At 40.6% G+C, this 20,503-nt stretch overlaps 2 protein-coding genes across 2 annotated transcripts; one reads left to right on the top strand and one right to left on the bottom strand.

Moving 5' to 3' along the window:
* Positions 1-8,326: 8,326 nt before the first annotated feature.
* Positions 8,327-12,653, bottom strand: rpl15 (ribosomal protein L15). Its single transcript, XM_084379690.1, has 4 exons — positions 12,570-12,653; positions 11,427-11,608; positions 11,211-11,347; positions 8,327-8,683 (listed from the first exon to the last, which is right to left on the bottom strand). The coding sequence occupies exons 2-4, from the start codon at positions 11,596-11,598 to the stop codon at positions 8,378-8,380; spliced, it is 615 nt and encodes a 204-aa protein (XP_084235816.1). The 5' UTR covers positions 11,599-11,608; positions 12,570-12,653; the 3' UTR covers positions 8,327-8,377.
* Positions 12,654-12,779: 126 nt separating this feature from the next.
* nkiras1 (NFKB inhibitor interacting Ras-like 1) lies at positions 12,780-20,498 on the top strand. The gene is made up of 4 exons (XM_084379694.1): positions 12,780-13,252; positions 13,542-13,642; positions 13,755-13,996; positions 18,111-20,498. Exons 2-4 carry the CDS (start codon positions 13,549-13,551, stop codon positions 18,351-18,353), a joined length of 579 nt encoding a protein of 192 aa, XP_084235820.1. The 5' UTR covers positions 12,780-13,252; positions 13,542-13,548; the 3' UTR covers positions 18,354-20,498.
* The last annotated feature ends 5 nt before the right edge of the window (positions 20,499-20,503 follow it).

Genomic DNA, 20,503 nt, shown 5'->3' with positions numbered 1-20,503 from the left:
GGGGCTTCGGTGGTGATTAGAGTCTTGGATATGTCAAAGATTAGCAGCCAAATTGTTTTGATTGCATTAGTATTTCTTACGTAGTGTCAGATACTCCCTCTGGACACCTTTTTTTTCTGTTTTTTTTTTGGCTTGAATCCCTTAATCAACTTCAGCCCTGATCAAAATGATCAAATATTCAATAATTTTCAGGATTTTAACTCGATTTAAATTTTTATTATTTGAATTATTAATTATTTATAAAAAACAAATGTATGTATGTCAGATGTCACTACTTTTCTTCAAAATGAAATGCTGATATTAGATAATGCAGGGTTTTATACTGTAATGGCAGTGAGATTAAAAAATGTGGTTTGAATGGAGGTCAATGAGGCATTTTTGCCACGAAGGTGTCCAGAGTGAGTATCTGTCACTACATAAAAAATCCGAATGCAATCAAATCAATTTTGCTGCTAATCTTTGACATATCCAAGACTCTAATCACCACCAAAGCCCCATCTCCCTACTATTTATAAAATGGAAAATAATTCATTTTTTATGTTTTTTTGTATTTAATAATTAATAATTCAAATAATTAAACTGGCATATAAAGGGTTAAAATCCTGAAAATTATTGAATGTTTGGTAGTTTTGAGCAAATCTGAAGTTGTTTAAGAGATTTATGGAAAAAAAGCAGAAAAAAATATTCATGTATGATGATTTAATAGCAGTTTTTCTGTGTGCGTACATTTTTGCCACGAAGGTGTCCAGAGGGTGCAAAAATGCATCAATAGAGTATAAAAGACATGTGAGAGTAAAAGACATTGGGATTAAAAAATGTTACTAAAAATAAAAGTTCTTGCAAAAATCCATGCCATAACCTGTAACACAGCCAAAATGATCACCAAATAAAAAAAAGTTGCGAAAATGTACAAAAATGCCCGAGGCGGGCACAAGGGTTAAGCACTGCGACCCCTTGCATAGCAAGCCAGCGAAATACTGATGTCATGAGTCTGACTACGACTACATTTAAAAAAAATTGGAAATGTTAATATTTAATTGACTCAGTTAATTAGAAAACTTAAAGGGGCTCTGTGGAACCTCTGTCTTGTGCTGAAAGCTGGTCTTTAGTTTACGTTAGCAGACAGTATTTCTAAACTAATACCGCTTCTCCACTAAAATTAGCGGGTCTACACAGGTTTTTTAAACGCAGGTCAACCCGCTAAAAATCACCTATTGACTCCATTCCCACTTCCCACAGGCATGACAGACCGTCTGTGATTTTTATCTGAAGCGTCACGTTGTACATCACTGATGTCACGTTTCACGTCACGAATGCGTCAGAAACAATTGTAACAGAGGAGAAAACAACAACAGACCCATTGTGAAAGAAGCGTCTGTAAAACAGTGGATAAATTCTAGCGACATAATCCCTGCGAAGTGACTCGTTTCACTATAATGAAATTGAGCCATTCGGTCCAACAACATTTGGACAGTCTAGAAGTACCGCACGATTAAATTATTTTATCCTCATTCAAGTTAGCTGGGCACTAAACCGGAAGTTAGCCAGCTCGGTCAGCGATCCAGGTATTTTCACAGCCAGGAAGTCGAGCTTTTTTGGCTTCAAAACACCACCGAGCAGCTTTCATAGGAATGAACAGTGCTCCACCCCCAACACTGTGTTCAGTAATAAAACGTCCTTGAATAGACCACATCCCAGATTCCTTCCTTATATACGCGCCACCACCGGATGTTGATAACGCGTCATCACTTTGCGCGGTGGAATTCAGCGTGTTCACCTAGGTCTTATGTTTAGCTCAAAGTGAAAAAAACCAGGTCTCCAATAGAGTCAATTGACTACGGTGTAAATGCAGAATTTACACATTCCCATTGCACACAAAAGCCCAATCTTAGTGGGTTTAAGTGGGATTTTTGACCAGTACCAAAGGGGTATAACGTTAGCTACTTCTGCTCTCTTTCTGTGGAGCAGACAAAGGGCACTGAGACAAGACACTCAACACATCCTTTGGACTGTCAAAGGAGTCAGGGATGGTCTTATTTTTCACGTCATATTACAGTCCACGCACATATGGTCAATAAAAAAAATTATGAATAATGTAAATTGTTAGAGATTGTTGCGTAGAGTTTTGAAGAAGTCACAATTTAAATATTTTTACAATATTAATGAGGTAATAATACAAACTTAGAATGTTTTTTTTTCCCCATAACTGAATAAACAAGTTGTTCTCAGCCCCACAGCCAGTGGGCGGTCCTAGCTTGCATGACACCCTGGACGAACCTCACCTTCAGCACTAACTGGGCAATTTTCATACTCATATTTATTATTTATTAATAACAATACACTGCCCACACTGTCTATAATTACACTGTTTATATTTGTACATATTATGTATATACAATTCTATTTCTATTTCTTACCTTTTTATTATATTGTTTATTTTTTACTATTATTATTGCTTATTGTTATATTGAACTGTCCTTTGGCTGCTGTGACACACAAATTTCTCCGTTTGTGCGGCTAATAAAGGAATTCTGATTCAGATTCTTAATCACCTGCTTCACCGCTCCCCCACACCAGTAGGGAGAGCTGAGGTCCAGTAGGTGAACCTAACTTTCTCTCCTCCAAACATATTGCTGCTCATTGTGGCCAAACAACTCAGTTTTTGTTTCATGTGACCACAGAGTTTTCCTCCAGAAGGTTTTTTCTTTGTCCATGTGATCAGCAGCAAACTTCAGTCCAGCTTTAAGGTGCTGCGTCTGGAGGAATGGCTTCTGTCTTGCACAGCAGCCTCTCAGCTCATGGCAATGCAAAACATGCTTGACTGTGGACACATCCTGACCAGTTTTCTCTCAGCAGCAGGTGATAGTTTGTGTTTTCTTTCTGATCGTGGCAGTGACTCAACTGTGCCATGCACTTTATACTTATGTCCAAGTGACTGTCCTGACTTGTTCAAATCAATAATGTGCTCTTTCAGATCAATGCTGAGCTCTGTAGACTTTCCCATTGTAGTGTTTGTGGCTGAGTCTAATGGCTGCATCAAACAAGTCTTACTAAAATGGGCCCAGATGTCCCAATGTCCTTCCCTCAACACTATCTGATTGATTACATGTCACAAGTTATAACTGACTGAATAATCTGAATGTGCATAGTAATTGGGGAGTTATCCAGTCACATTTTTATTTTTACTGAAAATGTGTATTGGTTCCAAATACTGGTTATTGGTGTCCTTGATTACTAATAGTTGGTATTGGTATCGGCCCTGAAAAGACCGTATCGGTCAGTTCTTATTTGAAACATCATATGGAGCACCATAAGCCAACATTTAAACCCTCCAGTATAGTCTGACTGAGCAAAATAATACATATCTTAAAACTTTAATGGATACAAATGATTTGCTTTAAAGCTCTCTGTCTGAGTATTGCACAGTAATACATATTTCAATGGTTTGTGTTATTTGTGAGATAACTTTACACAGACCAGTATAGTTGGCGGTGGATACTGAGTGAATATGAGACACACATCAGACTAGTAGATCCAGTTCTCAGGCACAAGGTCACGAGACTCTCAGGCCGTTTACCCCCACACTGCATTCTTACTGGGTTAACATGACATGGAGAAGCTTCCGTCCTCTCCATCTCCAGACAGCAGGCAGGAGACGGCCCAGGCTCCACACAGAGATGGAGCGCCAGGCATTTCCCAAGGCACTCTGAATCCCAGCTAATGTTTCCTCACTTTCTACAATGAATCCTTTTAGGAGTAAACAATCCCACACTGTAGCATCTTGTTCTCCACTTTCTTTTTTTGTCTTACAGAGCAGGTCAGAGGTTACTGCTACCCCACAGACTAATGTGAGGAGAGACAATGGAGAGGGAGTAATGCGAGAGATGACCGTAGTTCTCACTCCGCCCTTCCATGTTCTCATTTGACCCTTTTTCACTCTGTAGGTCAGGGAGGGACTATTTTAACGAAAGGACTATAATATGTTGTCACCATGACCCAGTGAGTTAATTCAGTAGCATAACAAAGTAAGATACTATAACACTCCATTGACCCAGAGGCCCATATTCCTGTGGGACGGTCACCAAAATGAATAAAGGCACTACAATTACAAATAGTAGTAACAACACACCTTTCTGTCTGTGGTACCACAAAGTCAGATGGGAAAATCCTTCTGCGTTCTCTTTGGGACAGGTGTTCGAAGTTCTTCAACTCTGATTTAAAAAAAGTTACAACAACCATTTGCAAATCCTTTTTGACATTTAGGCATGCTCATTTGAAAACAGTACAAAGACAATATACTTCACGTTTTACCTCATCGACTTCATAGATTTTTGTGAAAATATTGTGAATGTGATGGCAGCAACATGTTTCAAACAAGTTGCGACAGGGGGAACAAAAGACTGGGAAAGTTGTTGAATGCTCCAAAAAAACCCTGTTCTGGCTCAGTGGTTCACAAGCGAGGATGTGGCAGGTTCACCACTTTGTCAAATGCAGGCAGGCTGTACCAACAAGGCTTGATTTAATCTAAGATTGGCTCTAATCAGTGTTTAGTAAAGCTGTGTTTAATATGAGTGAATCCAGATTTGAAATCAAGCAGAGCTTAACAGGACCGTTTACTTTAGGCTGCTCCGTATTTCTTAATAAAATGTCACGTTGTTTGCTGGTTAGGTAGTTTCAGGAGTCATGTTAAATTACTGCTGGTGAAAACCCAACATTTCCTGATTGTTCTGCTAATAAAAGCTTTTAAATTACATTGGACTTTAATTGTGAAGAAGTTATAGGAAATAAAATTTGCATTTACCAAACTAGTGGAGCTTGTTAGCGTGCAGACAGCAGGGAGGAAGAATGTTTGCAGCCATGGACCAGCCCGCTGCCTTTAAATGTCTTCTGCTCAAGAAAAGTGATGTTTAGTTAAAGACACACCTTGAAGCAGGTAGCCATGTTGTAATAGAGATATAAATCCTAGCGGCGCTGGACTGATGTGCCAAGTCAAACAGGGCCAAGCTAGCACATGTGGATATGCCCAATTAGTTATCCAGCTGCATCTCTTGCACTGCCCTGTCTGACAGATGGTCCAGTGTTTCTGTTCAGCTCCATTACTGACTGAACTGGTATCTTCAGTTCAGCAGCAGCATAAAACTCATTTGGTTTGAGTCTGTCTTTACTTAATGTATTCCAGTAACTTCATTATTTCGCTCAGTTCATTTAAAAAAAAAAGACAGCCATGCTAAAAGTTAGGCTAAACCTCCCCAAGTGTAAGTTTAAAGTTAATACCAGATCACAGTTTAAATTGGAGTTAAGGTTTTGGTGCAACAGAATAAAATGTAATCTACATTCAGAGAAACAATTACACTGAGGTTCACCGAGAGGTTTGAATTGAATCTTTCTTAATTTTAAGCTAGTTTTAAAGTTTGGTGCAACAGAATTTAAACTTAAACCATGATTTAATCAGGTTTAAGAGTTCATCCTTGTTGGTGCAATCCAGCCTGTGAAAATTTCGTGTCACGATTAAAGTAATTGCGACACAAGATTATCAAAATATGCTTAAAACTCTTAACATGGCACTAAAACATAGTGGAAACACTTAACCTTACATTTTAAGAAACTATTTCCATTGCATCACAGATCTGACACCTATCTTTTTTTATTGAAAATTGTTTTTTGAAAAACAGAATGTTTAGCAAACAGCTGTGTGGTGGTCAAAGTTTCAAATTTGAAGTCTTCTGTCATACTCGTATTTCTCTGAGTTTCAGGCTGATACACTTTAATCTACCTGACCTCAGAAGACGCTGCCAATCTCCAATATTCTCTCAATCATTTGTAATAATTCTACCAAAGTCACAGAAAATGTTCTCAAAAGAGAGCTCTGATTGTCTGTTCCATCTAGTACATCAGTGATCTTACTCTCTTTCCTCTCAAGCATGCACAGACCACACATGCATGCTGAGAGCCAGTTTGTGGTTTATTCAAGTGCAGCTTTTAGCAGAGGAGTTGAAGCAACACATTTGTGCTAGTTCTTTGAATCCACTCTGGTGTATCAGGGCCCTCACATCTAGCTGAGTGGAATACTTTAGAGGCGCTGTTGCTTCAAAACCATAACCATAAAGTGTCACCTCGTTTTACCCTCTCACCCATAAAACGTGCACATGTGAAAGTGTGCAATGTGCCATGCAGGGCACTGGTGGTTAGAGAAGCAGGCTCATGACCTGATAGTGTTAATGTTAACTGTGTGAATGTGAACAGAGCATTTCTGCGGCCAGTGATGCGTCACTGATTGAATAACAGATAACAATGAGGACAAATGCTTCCCTTGTTTGACTTCAGGCTAATAAAAGGGTAAAATGCTCACTAACATCCAGGACCAGTCAGCTAACCACTTCATATTTGCTGCACCCCCCTTCCTTCACTCCTAAAGATATAATATGTACTAATTCTGCATTATACCTTTTAAAAATGACTAGACCGTTGTTAATTATTTTGTGGAGTTGTGTACTTACAGTATCTATATGTTTCAATTATGTTCAAATGCAGAGAACTTCACAAGTTTACAGTCTAACCCTGTGTTTCATTTGGTTGCCTGTCTTCCAGGATAAGAACGTCAGCAAGCAACAATAACAACTAAAACATTACCTCATCTGTGAACATTTGTGCCATAGTCATGACAGATAGATATTTTATAGCTATGGTATGGTACTGGTATGTTCACCACTTAAATTGAGTCACTGTTTATCCCAAATGTTAAAAAGTAATCTCTTCTGTCAGTAAATGGCTCCAGATCAGAGCAAACTCCGATGTGACTCTTGGTGTTTATGCCTCCAGAAGTTCTGGCTCTGCCCCCGACTCTCTCCTCCAGGCCCGCTGGCTCTGAGCAGCTGAACAGTGGCTCTGCTCTGCCTGGACCTGACCCCCGCAACACTTTGATTGAGAGACCCCTGGAGGCAGTAATTATGTATTGTGTGTTTAAATGCTTGAGTTCGCCAGATTCTTAGTCCAGTAAAGAAATGACTGAATTAAAAGGAAGAACTACATTTAAAACCTAATTTCTTATTCATTTTTGAAAGGTTTGTTTTGTTGCTTTGCCATTTGAACCTCAGCTTGATTGGCTCTGAGGACTGCAGGCTGCAGTATTTCCTCGTCTTTAACTGAAAAGAAAAACTACTATTTGCAAACCTTCTGAAGTGTGTAGGCCACCTATTCTGGTTGATTTATATTCATATAACCTGTTAGAATACTGTATGTGTATAATTAAATATTGATGAAAGCAAAGTAGTTGGCAAGATTATTAAGAGTACACCTTACAATGGAAATATTCATATCCATATATACAGAAATTGCTGTTACTCTTTCAGAACAACCTACCACACGCCCTCCTGGATACAATATGCATCAATACATACACATTACTATACTTCCTGTCCATATGTAGGTGTAGCTTCAAAACAATAAAACTGTTCCACCAATATGGAATACATAAGTGAGCACTTGTGAATGTGAAAATAAAATTACAGCTTACATTATAATGTGAAAGAATCTTTTAACCGTCAAGACCCCCAATTGGACATTAGATAGACTCCAGACAAAGATGGATGACTGCAACACATTTAAAAACTGTTCATTATTACCATTATGTGTCACAATGCATCATTTGATCTGCCCACTACTTCAGAAGAAAGCACATGTAAATAGTAAAATGACTGATGTGAAATCCATTAAGCCGTTTCAGTTTCACGGTCCTGGTACTGTTCATGCTGGCTCACTGGGGTGCTTGAAAAGATCAGAGCTGTTAATGTTATTAGTAACACCTGTGCTTTTTCAGCTACAAGTCAAACTAGAGTCTTTGAGATTAATTTAGCCTCAAATGGAAAATGAACAAGCTCAGGAAGCAGCAGAGGGAGTGACATGAGGCTGCAGTCCAGTCAGTTTCCAGCAGCCTTTCCCAGGAGAGACCGGCTGTGACAGGAACATTCATTCACTCTGAATGGGTAACCTTTTATGTATTAATAAGGGAATCGGGTCCAACTTTGACTTGGCTGTCATGGTGTTTATAACTGATGCTCTGAGACAGGTCATAGGATACTAAATATCCTGTATACTGTACATATTACAACAGTTGACAGAATTAATTCCTTGACTGTTGAGGTAAGAAAGTGATGGAGGGTACGCAAACAAGTTATAAGTGACATCACTTGTATGCACATGTAGCCTTAAAATTATCCAGTATTCCAACCAGCCTATGAATGATCTCCTCACTAAACTTTATTCACACTAATGTATGAGCTGTGCAGCCCCTCAGAGAGCCTGAATGAACCAGACGGCAGACAGACTATCACCATAAAAAGGATGTTTATTTTTTTAATGTACAGACACGTGGTATGCTCTAACGATAGCGGCGCAGCTGCAGGGTGTTGCGCCTCTTCCAGGCGGCACGGCGGGAGCCTCCGATGGTCAGGTGGAACTTGTGGCCCTTGCCCAGGCCTCGGCTCTTCTTTCCTGCAGATGTCAGGCCACGCATCTCTCTGTGCTTGTGCACAGCCTTTGTGATCCATTGGGTGTCTGGGTTGCGTCTGACGGCCTTGTGGAAGGGGTCGATCAGAATCACCTCAAAGAACTTGTAGGTGGAGTCCTCGCCCACCCAGTAGGAGCTCAGCACTCTCAGGCCTCCGCAGTGACGGCCAGCACGCTCCTACAAAGTAAACAGAGTGAGTGAATGATTCTCACTGACCCAATCAGTCCTGTGTAATTCCTAGGCATATCGACACAGACACAAGGTAATATGGCACCATCCTAAAACTGCAAATTAAACCATTTTGGCTGCAACTTATTTGATCTTTAAACACCAAGAAATCCTACAAAAAAGCATCATGAGCTGAAGAAAACATACATCAGACCAGCAATACCTCAACCAGAGTGGGCCCTCATTGCCACACCCCGGTTTTGAGGGAAACAATCCCCATCCCTGCATAGACAGTAACAGTGTAAACAAGCTGGTTTAAATTGCTGTGGAGTTTGTGCTGAAGAATTTCTGTGTACTAGTATGTTCTATGGTGGGGAGAGTGGACATATATAAACTTGACAGTGTCTTTGGATTATTTACACAAGTATTTAACTCTGATGGTTTTCTGTTTGTTTTGTTACATAATGCTATTTTATATTTAAATCAATGAAGAGTGGTTTGTTTTCCTCCAAAAAAGGGGGCAGGAACTCAAACCCTGTTGAATGCTGAAGTTCACAGATGTGTTGGTCTGATGTATTCTCATAATTAGCAGCTTACGTCAAAGTCATCTGGATTCTGTGTATTTGTAAAGACTTATCTGCTATTGAGTAAGATATTAACTAGCAAGAGCCAGTAAATCATTACCAAAGACTGTTGGTCTAAATGGCATCCACGACAGTTAGATGAGTTCAAGAATCCAAGTCCTTATTCAAACCTCATGAAAACAACTGAAAAACCATAATTGTCTAATAAAGTGATCAAAGTCTCTCAAGTCTCATCTTGTACAGAATTTTCTAAAAATGTGGCCTGAACAATGAAGTGGGAGACATTTTTACAGGACTACTGCAGCCACATGAATGTGACAACACCACTATCATGCACTTCGTAGACTAACAATGTCCACCAACTGCAGCTTTCATAAAAAATTAGGATGTAAGTGACAATAGATCATATTTTGACGCCTCTTTATAGGAAATTGAATTGTACAACTAAATGCAACGCAGCCATTAAACAATAAGTCACGCCTGTGTGAAGAAGCCAAGTGTCTGTTTTAAGAAAGTTATTCATAGACTTTAACTTAAATTCCTTGTTTTATTCAACCATCAGTCCTAAAACCAAGGATCTGAAATTTAACATGAAAGAAATAACTGACATTTCACTTCTTAACGGACTTAAGTTTTGTATCAAAATAGATGCGCATTTTCTGTCAGTCGACTGATTAATCAACCAGTCTGTTCAGATCTACGTGTTACTGACACCATCAACGATGGCTCTGTTCTCTTCAAAAACCAAGCAAGTCATGACAGGATTAACTTATACTGAAGCAGCTAAATACAATTTATTTAATCAATTACACCTGTGTTTTTCCTACTGCAACAAGTCAAAATGTTTGGGAAACATTTAGCAACACAAATACAATAAGTTGTAAGGGGGTGTTCATAAATCTAATATGAAGCGCTACTAAATGAAGTGTTTGACTAAAATGGATCAGATCTCAGAAAATGGATATTCATGTCCTGTAATAGAAAAAGCAGCGTTTCTTGTGTAAAAGTATTAGAAACTCAGGCTGCTAGCTAGTAGTTAGCCAATGTTACACTCACATACAGCTCACTCTCATGTGTACTAAATTATTTGGGTTACTACATTTAGCTAAGCCCATCACTTCCAACAATTCATGAAACACTGACAGCTCTTGGCACTCTGGAGGGGTGTTTTAAATCAAATTCATAAACTGTCCAGCTTGTGCCAAGTGCGCTTTGATGCCCCAAGTGACCATTTACGAATGCACCCTATGTTAAGCCTTCAACCTTCAGTAATATATAAAGCAGCAACACATTAATAAGTTAGGGTAATACATTATTAAACTCTTGGTCTACTCTACATTCCACACGTATGCTGCATTTACATTTGTAGTTGCCATACTAACCTAAACATGGGGTTTGGTGCTCTGGCAAATGCAAACAATACATTACAACAAACATGTAAGTGAACTTGACGAGGTGCTTGAAAAATCTGTTAAGTAAAAATATGTTTGAAACTAGGTGTGTCACAATATCATGATAGCTGCGATATCAAAAAATGTAATATTTATATCATGTTAGCACACATGATAACATTGAATAATCAAATGACTTCATCTGGTTCCCTTTTCACTAACTGAGTGTGATTGTTCTTTTTGTGAACCCTCTTCAGTTATAGTTGGACTCTCTCCACCTCAATTAACTTGAATTTTGGTAAGTAATTTGCCAAAAAAGAAAAAAACTGTAAACCAGGTTAGCGTGATAGCATTTTTCCCTTTCAATTTCTACAGATACCACAATAATAGTTATTGTGACAGACTGGGTATACAGGAAAGAGCTGGACCATACTGTTGGGTGGTGGTTCTCTTTACTCTGTTACACTGTAAATGAGGGCTGGTCCTCAATGCATTGCCAAAGCATAGAACCATCTATTTCTTCTGGCCTTACAGCCACAGTCAATGTCCTCATGAACGTACCTCAGCGGTGGACTGCAGACTGCGGGCAAACTTGATCTGGTTGACGCCATGGTGCACTGGCTTGCCATAGGTAGCACCCTTGGGCACAGGGCGTTTACGGCCACCGCGGCGCACACGGACGCGATAGATAACGTAACCTGTTGAATCAAACGAACAGTTAGCAAGGATGATGACAGACAATACACGAGCAAGTGTAACTCTGGGCTCAGCACTCACCCTGCTTGGCCTTGTAGCCCAGCCTACGGGCCTTGTCAGGTCTGGTGGGTCTAGGAGCACGGTGGAGGTTGGACAGCTGACGGTACTGCCAGCAGCGGACACGGAGCAAGAAGCGCATCACATCGGACTGCTTCTTGCGCCATAGCTCCTGCATATACCTATATGCTCCCATGTTGACTTATCTGCAGAAGAGAAACATCCATCATTAAAACATGAACGTCTTTATATTAATTCAAAGATTGCTTTTGTATGGTCAAGAAATCCTCTATACAGGGTTAATATTAGACAACATGCAGATAGCATAGCAGTTAAATTTCTAATTAAACTGATCAGAGTAACATTAGATCATATTGGAGAGTGTTCATCATGTGCCATGAGGGAGCCTACAAGTTTTTTTTACAACCAAAACAGTGTCAATACTTCTGATTAGCTGCTGCCTAGCTCAGGTTAGAAAGTGAATTTACCATGTTTTAGATCGAAATCGATTTGAAGGCTGTAACTTGGGTCATAATGACACATTATTCAAGACCACCGGGACACCATACATACAGTGCTGAGGGCAGTCTGTGCAACGAGTCGCACAAAGTCACGTTTTTACACCTTCTACTCTATTCCATACAGTAGATACACATGAAGCGCATGGTATGGGGACCCAGGTGTCTTAACGTATGTGAGAATACTGTGAAAATATCCACGGTGTAATGGCACACACATCCATGCTTCCTCTATAGCAGTTAGAAGTAAAGCTAGCATGCTAAAACCGTCCTCATAGCTTATCACTCCCGCTTCACCGGGATGCTTCCAACATTACTGCAGACACAATAAATTCATGTGCCAGTTTCAATTAGATAAAAATCACTAAAATGATGGTAACTTTACATTAACAACAAGACAACATGGTAAGAAACTAGCGTGCTAATGCGGCTAGCAGTGCCGTGGCTACCGGATTGAATGCATCTCAGCCCCGTCACAACAAGGCTATAATCTGAGTTCTCAACGATGTTAGTACAAAAAATAATCATGTCGTATAGATGGTTATTAAGTCGTTTAACAATTCCCTGAGTCAAACAGACAGATGAATGTATACACATAATGATTTTAATGGATTGCGTTTGGTAGAAAGGTATAGAAATACTCGCTTACATGATGGCGTACCAGCCGGAAAGAGAGAGCGTACGTACCCAGCGTGCCTTATGAAAACGACGGTGACGTATTTCCTTTGTTATGCTCATGGGAAATGTAGTCTTCGTGTGTTTTTTATTTTTATTATTTAATTTTTGCTCACACTTTTGATGATACTTTACTGTTGATTTCGAGAATCAAATACGCGCTGTCTCTCAAAATTACATTTATTTTCAAATCAGAATTTATTTCATCATATATTCACATAGAGTCTAGAGATAGAGTAAGGTCAGACTTGTAAAGGAGGCATTTGGTGTGTATATTGATCATGGCCATTTTGACTAAAGAAGTAACTGCATAGATTTGTGTGTTGACTCATCCATATTGACTGATCCACGGCTACAATAATAGTCAAAATCAACATAATTAACGCAGTGCGTGTAAATATTATGTCACAACTGTTATGTCTGTTACACAGTATATTAGATAGCATTAGATTATTATAAAGTCGAACAAAAGATCGTCTCCGTGTATTATTATTTTTATTGCTGTCTTTATTGATGTTTATTGGTGTAAACTCATTCGGTCACGCATGCGCAGTGACAGAAAAAAGCCTTGTCAAAGCTAGTGGAGCAGGATGGATGCTCTGGTTGGGATGCTGCATTTAAAGACTTGATAGACGGCTAAATATCCACCCGATTCAAGTAAGGAACTTTAACCGAACCTACCAGTACATAAACAGTTTCCAGTCGCCAGTGAACGATCATTTGTGTGACGTGACACAGAATTAGTTGCTAAAGCTAGCCTGATAGCTAGCTAGGCTAAACAACAAAACGCTGTCACGGCGAGTCAATGCTAAGGAGAGAGTTGTTTTGATTTGTTTGAGAGGAGCTCTCGGCCATATTAATGTTATTATAGCATGTTTTATAGCATGTGTGACATGTTTCAGACGAGACTATAATTAATGTGACGCTCTGTGTTCATACACTGTAGGCTCGACATGGGAAAAGGCTGTAAAGTTGTCGTATGTGGCCAGGCAGCAGTGGGTAAAACTGCCATACTGGAGCAGCTGCTGTACGGAAATCACTCTGTCGGTGAGTAACAGTGAACAGTCAGAATGGGCTCCCTTCATCTGGTTGAAGTGAACCCTCCTTGTTCGGTGGAGAGTGTCTTCTCTGAAGTGGTTGTGTTGTCCGTGTGTGTCAGGCTCAGAGTCCAGTGAGACCCAGGAGGACGTGTACGTGGCCTCAGTGGAGACGGACCGCGGTGTGAAGGAGCAGCTCAGGCTGTATGACACCAAGGGGCTCCACGATGGACAAGACCTCCCCAAACACTACTACTCTGTGGCAGACGGCTTCGTCCTCGTCTACAGTGTCGACAGCCTGGAGTCTTTCAAGAAGGTGGACATTCTGAAGAAGGAAATAGACAAGTCCAGAGATAAGAAAGAGGTGTGGTGTTCAAAGTTTGTGTTAACTACTGTCCCATTCTGCAGACAAGGCTTTACTCGACTCCGTCCCAGAACATTTTACTGTGTTTCATATTTGCAAACATCCACACCACACAGAAGAGCAACAAAGACATTTGCATATCCCCTTTAACTGACAGCTCTTAGTGTGGTTTCAGTTCATGTTCAGGTGGTTTCCATGTTCTGTTTGTACAGCTGTACATTGGTATACCAGCTGAATGCCTCAAGAAGCCTGGTAGGTGAAGGTGTGAACAAATAGAATTAGGACGTACAGTGGGTACGGAAAGTATTCAGACCCCTTTACATTTTTCACTCTTTGTTTCATTGCAGCCATTTGCTAAAATCGAAAAAGTTCTTTTTTTTCTCATTAATGTACACTCAGCAACCCATCTTGACAGAAAAAAACAGAAATGTAGAACTTTTTGCAAATTTATTAAAAAAGAAAAACTGAAATATCACATGGTCATGAGTATTCAGACCCTTTGCTGTGACACTCATATTTAACTCACATGCTGTCCATTTCTTCTGATCCTCCTTGAGATGGTTCTACTCCTTCATTGGAGTCCAGCTGTGTTTATTTAAACTGATTGGACTTGATTAGGAAAGGCACACACCTGTCTATATAAGACCTTACAGCTCACAGTGCATGTCAGAGCAAATGAGAATCATGAGGTCGAAGGAACTGCCCAAGGAGCTCAGAGACAGAATTGTGGCAAGGCACAGATCTGGCCAAGGTTACAAAAGAATTTCTGCAGCACTCAAGGTTCCTAAGAGCACAGTGGCCTCCATAATCCTTAAATGGAAGAAGTTTGGGACGACCAGAACTCTTCCTAGACCGGGCCGTCCAGCCAAACTGAGCAATCGTGGGAGAAGAGCCTTGATGAGAGAGGTAAAGAAGAACCCAACGATCACTGTGGCTGAGGTCCAGAGATGCAGTAAGGAGATGGGAAAAAGTTCCACAAAGTCAACTATCACTGCAGCCCTCCACCAGTCGGGGCTTTATGGCAGAGTGGCCCGACGGAAGCCTCTCCTCAGTGCAAGACATATGAAAGGCTGCATAGAGTTTGCCAAAAAACACATGAAGGACTCCCAGACTATGAGAAATAAGATTCTCTGGTCTGATGAGACCAAGATTGAACTTTTTGGTGTTAATTCTAAACGGTATGTGTGGAGAAAACAGGCACTGCTCATCACCTGCCCAATACAATCCCAACAGTGAAACATGGTGGTGGCAGCATCATGCTATGGGGGTGTTTTTCATCTGCAGGGACAGGACGACTGGTTGCAATTGAAGGAAAGATGAATGCAGCCAAGTACAGAGATATCCTGGAAGAAAACCTCTTCCAGAGTGCTCAGGACCTCAGACTGGGCCGAAGGTTCACCTTCCAACAAGACAATGACCCTAAGCACACAGCTAAAATAACAAAGGAGTGGCTTCGGAACAACTCTGTGACCATTCTTGACTGGCCCAGCCAGAGCCCTGACCTAAACCCAATTGAGCATCTCTGGAGAGACCTGAAAATGGTTCACCATCCAACCTGACAGAACTGGAGAGGATCTGCAAGGAAGAATGGCAGAAGATCCCCAAATCCAGGTGTGAAAAACTTGTTGCATCATTCCCAAGAAGACTGATGGCTGTACTAGCTCAAAAGGGTGCTTCTACTCAATACTGAGCAAAGGGTCGGAATACCTATGACCATGTGATATTTCAGTTTTTCTTTTTTAATAAATTTGCAAAAATTTCTACATTTGGTTTTTTTTCTGTCAAGATGGGGTGCTGAGTGCACATTAATGAGAAATAAAATGAACTTTTTTGATTTTAGCAAATGGCTGCAATGAAACAAAGAGTGAAAAATGTAAAGGGGTCTGAATACTTTCCGTACCCACTGTACATTGGTATTGAAACACTAAATGCAGACATGAGAATTCCAAGGTTGCCAGTTTGAGAAAGTATCATTTGCTTTAATTCATACAGTTTAACAGCTTTCGCATGTCGGCCCTCATAATTGAGGATGTGTGTGCAGCAGAGGTGCAGAAAACTTACCACAACTGCTTAATAGCTTACACTTCACATTAATGTTTTCTATCCAGTATCTAGAAAAAGCAACTTGATGGAAACCAGTGAAATGATTTTTTAAAAGGAAACGTGCATGCAAGAAGCCCCTAACACTTGACTCGTTATCATGCACGAATCCTGCTTTTTCCCATCAAAATATTTAATTTGTGAAAAACTGTTAGACACTGCAGTTTATACAGGCACACATCCACTCATAAGAAGCTATGTCAGTACAAGATTAAATACGTTTTTATCAGCCACACAGGATCATGAAAAGAGACTCTGCATAAGTGTAATAACGTAACCCGTCAAATTCGACCGAATATAAGACAGAATTACCTAGAAAGTAGATAAAGGGGACTTTTTCTTACCTTGACGTGGCGGTTTCTTCCTGTGTGACTGATCAGATCAAGATGTATGAATGCTATTTGGGGTTGTTTTGTTCTCGACCAAAAAGTATGAAACGAACTCCACTGAACAGATGTTTTCTTTCACATCTTGTGGTTTCTGCTGAATTCAGTTCTTTGGAATTCTGACAATTACCCAAAACAATTACATCTGTGTCTGCCTCCAGTATTTGTTGATGAGTTAGATAACTCTTAGCTTGACAACAAAGCATTTTCACTTCTGCATGTGGCTGGTAGAATGGTGTATGGGGCCAAGGAATCTCTGTTTCTAGAGGAGCATGCGATACCCCAATTTATGTGAAAACAATTTCACTACAAGGTAACAAGGCAACTTTATTGTCCCTTTTTAAAACACAAGGGTTTAAAAAAACAAAACTATGCTCTAGTCCATTGTGCTACATCTATTATGGAAAACGGAGTGTTGATGATGAACTGAGGAGTCTCACAACCTGATGAATGAAGCTGCTCTGTAGTCTGGTGGTCTGGCAGCAGATACTTCTGTATCTGTTGTCAGATGGCAGCAGGGTGAACAGACTGTAACTGGCTGGGTGTTGTCTTTTAGTATCTTTGGGCTCTGTGCAGACATCTCACTTCACTGATGTCACTGATGCTCTGTAGATGGTACCAGTGATGTTCTGGTGGTTTTAATCACCTGCTGCAGAGCCTTCCTGTCCTGGACCAAGCCCAGAGGTCGTATAAGCATTTCTATAAATGTGTGTGCTTTAATGGCCCTCTGTTGCGTTACCTGTGTGAGTGTGTGATTGGCTGCAGGTGTGTTTGGTTAATTGAGTGACTGTGTGAGTGTAGATTGTCTGAGGGAGCTGATTCCAGCCTGGAGGTTCCAGCCTCCAAGCCAGCAGTTTAAAGGCCTCCCACTTCCTGTGGGCTCTCCTCTCTCTCCACTTTCAGCCATACTGCCAGGATCCTATTTCTTTGTCAGATTTATTTAAAATAAAACCTTTAAAATGGCCATAAATACTTTGTTGCTGGCGGTGCTCGGGAGCTGGGAAGAGGGAGTCTCATTTTCATGTTACGCCAGGGTTTCCCCCAAATCCTGGTCGTAACAGCTGCTCCTGCCGGTTTTAATCACCCGCTGCAGAGCCCTGGGCCGTGATGAACCATGCCAGTTTGTGATGTTTCCAGTCAGGATGCTTTCTGTTGCTCCTCTGTAAAAGCTGACCAGAATCTGGCTCCAGAATTTAGCCTTCCTAAGTTTCTGTAGGAAGTAGAGCCTTTTCTGTGCTTTTTCTTAACCAGGGTGGTGATGTGTGATGACCAAGATAGGTTCTCAGTGATGTTAATTCGAAGGAACCTATAACTGTTCTGCTCCACTGATGTAGACAGGGGTGTGTGCCTTTGCCTCCTTCTTTCTAAAATCAACAATCAGCTCCTTGGTTTTGCTGACGTTGAGCAGCAGATTGTTATCTGTGCATCACTCTGCACGACTGTTGATTTCCTCCTGATATGAACTCTTATCGTTTGTAATGTGGTCGATGGTAGTGTCGTCCACGTACTTCACAACAGAGTTCTCTAAATATTGAGATACAGGTTTTTCAGCCATAAGTAATGATATACTGGGTGTAAAGCAGGACAATGTTGAATATACATTAATGCATCATTGTGTACATTCTCAGGTGACAGTCATAGTTTTGGGGAACAAGACGGACCTGCGGGAGCGTCGCCAGGTGGACCAGGAGGTGGCACAGCAGTGGGCGCGAGGCGAGAAGGTGAAGCTGTGGGAGGTGAGCGTCAGCGAACGCAACTCCCTCATCGAACCCTTCACCCAGCTCACCAGCCGCCTCACACAGCCTCAGAGCAAGTCGGCCTTCCCTCTACCAGGGCGCAAAAGCAAAGGCACCCCATCCAACGACATCTGAAACTCCTCTGCTCCTGTTAGTGAGCTGCATTCACCTCATATGGGAACAACATGGTCAGGGCTTTAGTTTAGCAACATGGTTGATTCTGTGTAAATATACAGTTCTACAAAGTGGTAGTTTTAGGGGACTAGTTCAACATCTTGGGAAATGTGCATATTTGCTGTCTTTCTGAGAGGAGAAGGTCCAAACATCTGTGTGGCAGGCACAGAGCTGGGGTTGGCTCAGGGAAGCAGCTAGCAGTGTACAATCAAAAGTGGAAAAACTCGACCCACCAACACATTTAAAGCTCATAGATGAACATCTAACATCTCATTTGTTTAATCTGTACACAAACAGAAGTGTTTGAAATAACATTTTTGGATTTTAGGGGTACAACATATACACCAATACTAATAAATCTGTGATAGGCCAATATGGTTCAATAATATCAGGCAAAAAAACACATCCAGGCTCTAGATTTTGGTGTTTTCTTTACAGGCATGATGGGACCAAACCTGGCAACCTCACTGTGATGATGAGACATTGGGCGGCTGCTCTCAGCTGTTTTTTGCTTAGAAATGAAAGAAAAATATGTGCTTTAGAGGGCATAATGTAGTGGAACTGTTTGTGTTTTTGTGGAAAACAACACCCAGGTGTAGTGGCTGTTTGCAGCTTCCTGAAGTCTTTGTCATCACAGTGAGGTTGTCAGGTTTGGTAATCATCATGCCTTTACAGAGACCAAAACATGAACCTGTGCAGCTGGGTGAACTGTTGTTTGTCAAGTAAATGGTCTAACATTTAACTCCCCTTAAAATCACAGTCATTGATGTTTTTTCATATTTATGTTAAGGTTAAACAAACAAGACAGGTGTTATTCAGATTTCTGTATAGAGCCAGGTTAACTGTTTCTCTGCCTCCAGTCTTTATGCTAACCACTTCCTGACTCCAGCTCTGTACTTCACTCACAGACATGATTCTGATCTTCTCATCTTGTTCACAGAAAGAAAGCCAATAGGCATATTTTCCAGCGTGTTAACTAATCCAATGAGGATGCATGTTGTAGTTCATCTTCTGCAGCAATCATAAACGTGAGCCACAAACCAAATCCATATCTTTTAAACCTCTTTTCTGTACACAGTTGAACACTTCAGTGTGTAGTCAGTCCTTCCTTCAGTGCACCGTTGCGTGGACGAGCACTTTAGTACCAAAGATTTGAGATGACCCAAACACATTTGAACTGCTATTGTGAAATGTTAACTGTCCTTTTCAATTGAAATCTGTTTATCATTAAGTGAAAGGATACATTCAGATTTTGTACAAGTCTATGTTGCGTTAAAACAGCACTTACATTCCCATATTTATATGTAAAGAGTCATTAGATGCTGTAATCATTCTTCCTCTCTGTCCCAGGAGATCCCAGTCCAGAGCCACCACATTAGATGATTTGTCTCGTCTAACTGAAGCTGTAAAAATGTGGATTTGTGCGAGGAAGGGATCTCTCCAAAGTTGATTTAAATGTAAAGCAACCTGTAACTCTCTAAGCCAGGGTGTGAGATTGTTAAAACAACTCTGACACGGTCCTATAAGCTCACTGGAACAGTGCTTTCCAACTGGAATTGTGTACCTATAATGTTATTTCCCATCTGAAGTGAATGCAGCATGACTCCTTGTCCTGTGGCAGGACTCAGCTAGCCTTCGTCCAGTCCATCTCATATTAAATATGGCCTGGCAGCAATAATATCCATGGTACGCCTTTACATGTGATGTATGATTCCATAATGTCTGTGTGGCATTAGTTGCACTCCTGTGTCGTCCAGCCTGTATAATCCAATAGGGCTACTAGTTCAAGCTGTGTGTGTAAAAGCCTTTCTAACAGTAGAAATGTCAGTGTTGAGAGGAAATATTTATTTTTTAACTAATTTATTTTTGTCACTTTAATGAGCCACATTCCTTCACTTTTGAAAATGGTGAAACAATGTTGAAGGATGATCTGCGCTGTTTTATGTCCTTTATGTTTCAAAGTAATAACATTTAATGTGCTGCTAGTAGAACAGAGTTAGTCAGATCCAGACCTGCACTCTGTAATCGTGCTGACCATAAATTATTCTCTGCTCTGTAACTCCGTCTTAAGATGCACTGAATAAACTGTAGTCTCTTCATATTTAATCCTC

The sequence above is a fragment of the Pagrus pagrus genome (genome assembly GCF_965226575.1).
Source record: "Pagrus pagrus genome assembly, chromosome: 17".
NCBI classification, from domain to species: Eukaryota; Metazoa; Chordata; class Actinopteri; order Spariformes; family Sparidae; genus Pagrus; species Pagrus pagrus.
Note: the sequence above shows the minus strand (reverse complement) of the source record. Positions and strands in the feature narration are given on the sequence as shown.